This window comes from Aulonocara sp. 'chitande type north' Nkhata Bay, linkage group LG19 (assembly GCF_057382095.1).
Source record: "Aulonocara sp. 'chitande type north' Nkhata Bay isolate Kocher_YH1m ecotype deep benthic linkage group LG19, A_spYH_male_GT1.1, whole genome shotgun sequence".
In the NCBI taxonomy this organism is placed as follows: domain Eukaryota; kingdom Metazoa; phylum Chordata; class Actinopteri; order Cichliformes; family Cichlidae; genus Aulonocara; species Aulonocara sp. 'chitande type north' Nkhata Bay.
Window position 1 is genome coordinate 9,349,681 of NC_141362.1, and position 4,323 is coordinate 9,354,003.

Consider the following 4,323-nt stretch of genomic DNA (forward strand, 5'->3'; position numbering starts at 1 on the left):
CTGCATTTTAAAGAGGTGCAATTTCACAATTTGTGTATATTTTCTAAGTTCACTATTTTGTCATGTGTTGAGAAAAACACAGATTTTAAAATTACATGGTCTAATATTTACATTTAGCATATAACTGCAACATTATTTTTTCGTTTTTTTTTTTTTAAAGACTCGAAAGGACTTGAAATTCAAAGTTTCAGACTTGTGACTTGACTCGGACTTTTACACCAGTGACTTGAGACTCGACTCTGACTTGCCTGACATTACTTGAGACTTGACTTGAGACTTGAGGATAAAGACTTGAGACTTACTTGAGACTTGCAAAACAATGACTTGGTCCCACCTCTGGTTTTTAAAACCTTAGGATGTAACTACAGCACAGCCCATGCAGCAGTATATGAATGACTAACCTCGTATTGTGGATGGATTATCTCAGTTGTTCTCCTGGCTGAAGTTTGGTCCTTTTACAGCATCCTGCCATGCGATTACATTTGTTCCTGACCACCGAGAACACTCACGTTAACTTTTATCGAGTGGAAAAAAAGTTAGCTTGTGTATATTATGCTAACATAGCTGTGTCGCTAGCGGTCACGTAGCACATCATTATATACCAGCTAGCCCAACTTCAGTAACCCTACAAACGTCACTGCTGTTTAGTTTTCTGTCTTCATTTATGTTGGAAGTGATAACAGAGCTGTACGTTTTAATTTGTTTCCAAAACCCCGCAGTCAGGACATGCTATATTGTATTTAGATAGAAGCTAGCGAGCTAACTCCCTGCTAACTTCTAACTCCGTTAAATCTCATAAATTCCGTTTTCATGGATGCCTGGATGTTAAACTCAATTGTTACACCTGGTAGAGCAGAACGCTGATCATTTTATTAAGGATGAAAGACTTTAGACAGTTTTTCAACTCTCAGTAATGCCATAGTGATCGCTTGATATATGGACCTGCAGCGGAGTTTAGGCCCAGACACGGCGTCAGACTGAACAATCGGATACCATTCAAGTAATCCGATACCATAAACATGTTGATTTTTTGGATTTATGAGAATTCATTTTCCTTCACACTTTAAAGAAACAATGCTGACATCAGTTTATGTATTTGTTGTTACTTTAAATAAGTGAATTGTAACCAAATACAGAATAATTGCAACATGTGTTACATGTGTTACATGTTGCAATTGCAAAAGAAGCAAACGTAGAAGGGTAGAATTGGCCAGAAGTATTACGTTTTCCCAGAGTTAGCTTTGATTGCACTTTCTGAGCTTCTGATCATGCCAGGCTACAGTTTATTCATAATTGCAAAGATACACATCCACATACACAAACATTTGCAAAACCTCCGACTCGTTCGCCAAAATCACTCAAATGCCTCAAAACCGTTCTTATCTATTTCAAAACCACACAACAATTTCAGATCACATGCACACACACAGTCAAAATAACAACACTACTGAGCATTCAGTATTCAAACCAATCTCTGAGCCAAATTTTCTGTCTTTTGTTTTTACCACTTTTACTTAGTTAGATAAAGTTTGTAAATCTCATTTAGCCTTTTTGCTTATCTCTAAATATGTTCACATGTCATTAAACACAACTGCAACACATCTGCGCTGTAGTTGTGTTTAACTTCTGCCTATTGCGATACCCATTACACATCACAAGTGAATTGGTGTGCAAAATGTGTGTCAGAGAGTGATAAAGACTACTATGTTTTCTTTATTGTCTTTGGTTTTGTGCTCCATCCAATTTGCTGCAAATCACCTACACTTGTGATTGCAGTACACCAAGTCAATACAGCTTTAAATATCACTGCAAGGGCAATGGCATTATGCAAAGCATGCTGCTGTGGAGTTTTTGCACCATAATGTACAAAGTGAATCAGCAGACTCTTGAAATTTGCTTGACAACTGTAATCCATCACAGTCAGCTTATGTCAAAAAAGCATCTTTATTACAGTTTTTCTCAAATGCTAAAACACATGTCACAAACGTTACCACCAGGTCCCCCAATGTCCAAACACAACACCCTTCTCTAAAGCTACATAAACACAACCACACCTTCCCACTGCAAAACTCAAACTCCCACACCAAGAGAGCAGCTCGAAGCTTTCAAAACTGTAAACACTATACACAGCATTACACACTACAGCAAAACAATTGAAAACACAATGCTCAATTTGTGAGAAGGTTCTTTGGTTCATAACTGCCAATGCATATTTTTATAAACTGTACAGTAACGGATCGTCATAGAACCCTGCAGAGGATTAGGCATTTAGATTTGTGAGTTTCACATGAAGACTATAAATCTATAAAAACATCCTGCATGTACGTACACTACTGTAACACAACTCAATGCAAAAACAGAATCTATCGCACACAACAGTACTCTCGGAAACATGATCAGGGTGTGAAGTCTTTTTTTATTGTCTACACGGTCATTTTACAGTATTACACACAGTCACTGTGCGGCATCATGTCGCCGAGCTGCATTGGGCCACATCACCTCATCCACATCACAGGCTATATTGTCCCTTGCTAGGCACCGCGGGAAAAACGCCCTGGAATGGCGAATCCATCCCTGGAAGGCCTCCACTGGGATGTCAGCACAGGCCAGCTCCATTGCCCGTACGAGGTTCTCTCTTGTGTATGGCTGTCTGTCATACACCTTCCATCTCCATGATGAGAAGAACTCCTCTATAGGGTTCAGGAAAGGGGAGTAGGGTGGCAGACAGACGTTTAAAAAGTGGTCACTGTTTGTGGTGAACCACTCTCTGATTTGGTGTGTCTTGTGGAAGCGGACGTTGTCCCAAATGATCACATACATGTGATGTGCTAGCCTAGGATGGTGTTGTTGACGGTCCAGGAGGATGTCTTTTAGCTCCTCTAGGAAGGTGAGGAGACGTTGGGTGTTGTAAGACCCAAGGACAGCATGCCGGTGGTCAAGCCCCTCCATACCCATAGCTGCACAAAGAGTAATATTACCCCCCCGTTGGCCAGGAACCTCAGTGATGGCTCTCTGGCCAATGATGTTACGGCCTCTTCGCCTTCGTTTCTGGAGGTTGAAGCCAGCCTCATTCAGGAAGAGGTACTCATGGGGTCTGGCCATCGCGTCCAACTGCATTATCCTCTGTGAACATGGGAAAGCGTACAGGTGTTCAGAACGGTCAATCAGGTAGCACAGGTAGTCCAGAAGTAATGTAGGCCACTAAGCAACACAGTATGTCCACTAACTGTACTGTGGACATGGATGTATACGTACTTGCACATACTCGTAACGTTGTCCTATGTGTCGCGCAGAGTTGCGCTCAAAGGGAACCCTGTAGACCTGTTTCATCCTCATCTGTTGGCGCCGGAGAACTCGGTCTATTGTGGACACGCTGACAGCATCAATGTTCTCAAAGTTTACATTATCTGCAATGACTTTGTCTCTGATCTCTCGGAGTCTAATGCAGTTGTTCTCACGGACCATATCTGCAATGAGGGTTTCTTGTGCCGCTGTGAATATGGCAACCCTCCCACCTCTATGTGGCATTCTTTCAGCTCTAAAGAAAGAAACATGTGTTGTCAATTGACTGATTTATATGTAAAACTACATGTAAGGTAACAGACCACTTTCACAGGCCTGTAAAACTGTAGTGTGACAAAGAAAGCAATAGCGTACTATACCTGTTGTGTTGTCTAAATGCCTTGATAATGGTGGCCACGGTGGACCTACTCAGGTTTGGATGTACTCTTTGTCCCGCTTCAGCCATTGTCATGCTATGGACAATGACATGATCAATTACTGTTGCTCGCATATCATCTGTTATGATGGTGCGAGGTTGTCTTCTTCTCCCACCTGGACCTTCTCCTCTCTCTTGTTGGCCTCCTTGTCTTCCTCCTCTACTCCGAACTCCTCTTCTTCTTAGGCCTTCACCTCTTCCTCCTCTGATCTCAACCCCTCTTCCTCTTTGGCCTGCAGCTCTTCTCCTTCCGCACGCTCGAATGCCTTCATCCATTGTGATTGTTTGGCATCTTCACCAAACTATGCTTTCATAGGTGGGGTCACATCATTAGCAACAGGTGTCTTCAATTTTGAGTCGTTGTGTGTAGTGACTGACGCCAAGTGTGTTCCCTGTGTTCACAGATTGGTGACTGTGGCAAGCATTTTGCATCACATGAGCTTTCATTTGAGAATATGTGCAGAGTTGTTTTGCAACATGTGTTTTGGCAAGGAAAAATGTGTTTAGATTTATGAGTACAGAGGGTTGTGTTTTGTGAATTGTGTCTTCATGTGACATGTGTTTATGGTACTGGTATATGGTGGCTACATTTAGTAAATGTGTTT

General features: G+C 41.8%; 1 protein-coding gene across 1 annotated transcript; it reads right to left on the reverse strand.

Annotated features, from left to right (window-relative positions):
* Window positions 1-2,444: 2,444 nt before the first annotated feature.
* LOC147306455 (uncharacterized) lies at window positions 2,445-3,994 on the reverse strand. Its single transcript, XM_086275426.1, has 4 exons — window positions 3,663-3,994; window positions 3,256-3,538; window positions 2,648-3,123; window positions 2,445-2,469 (listed from the first exon to the last, which is right to left on the reverse strand). The coding sequence occupies exons 1-4, from the start codon at window positions 3,992-3,994 to the stop codon at window positions 2,445-2,447; spliced, it is 1,116 nt and encodes a 371-aa protein (XP_086131552.1).
* Window positions 3,995-4,323: the final 329 nt, after the last annotated feature.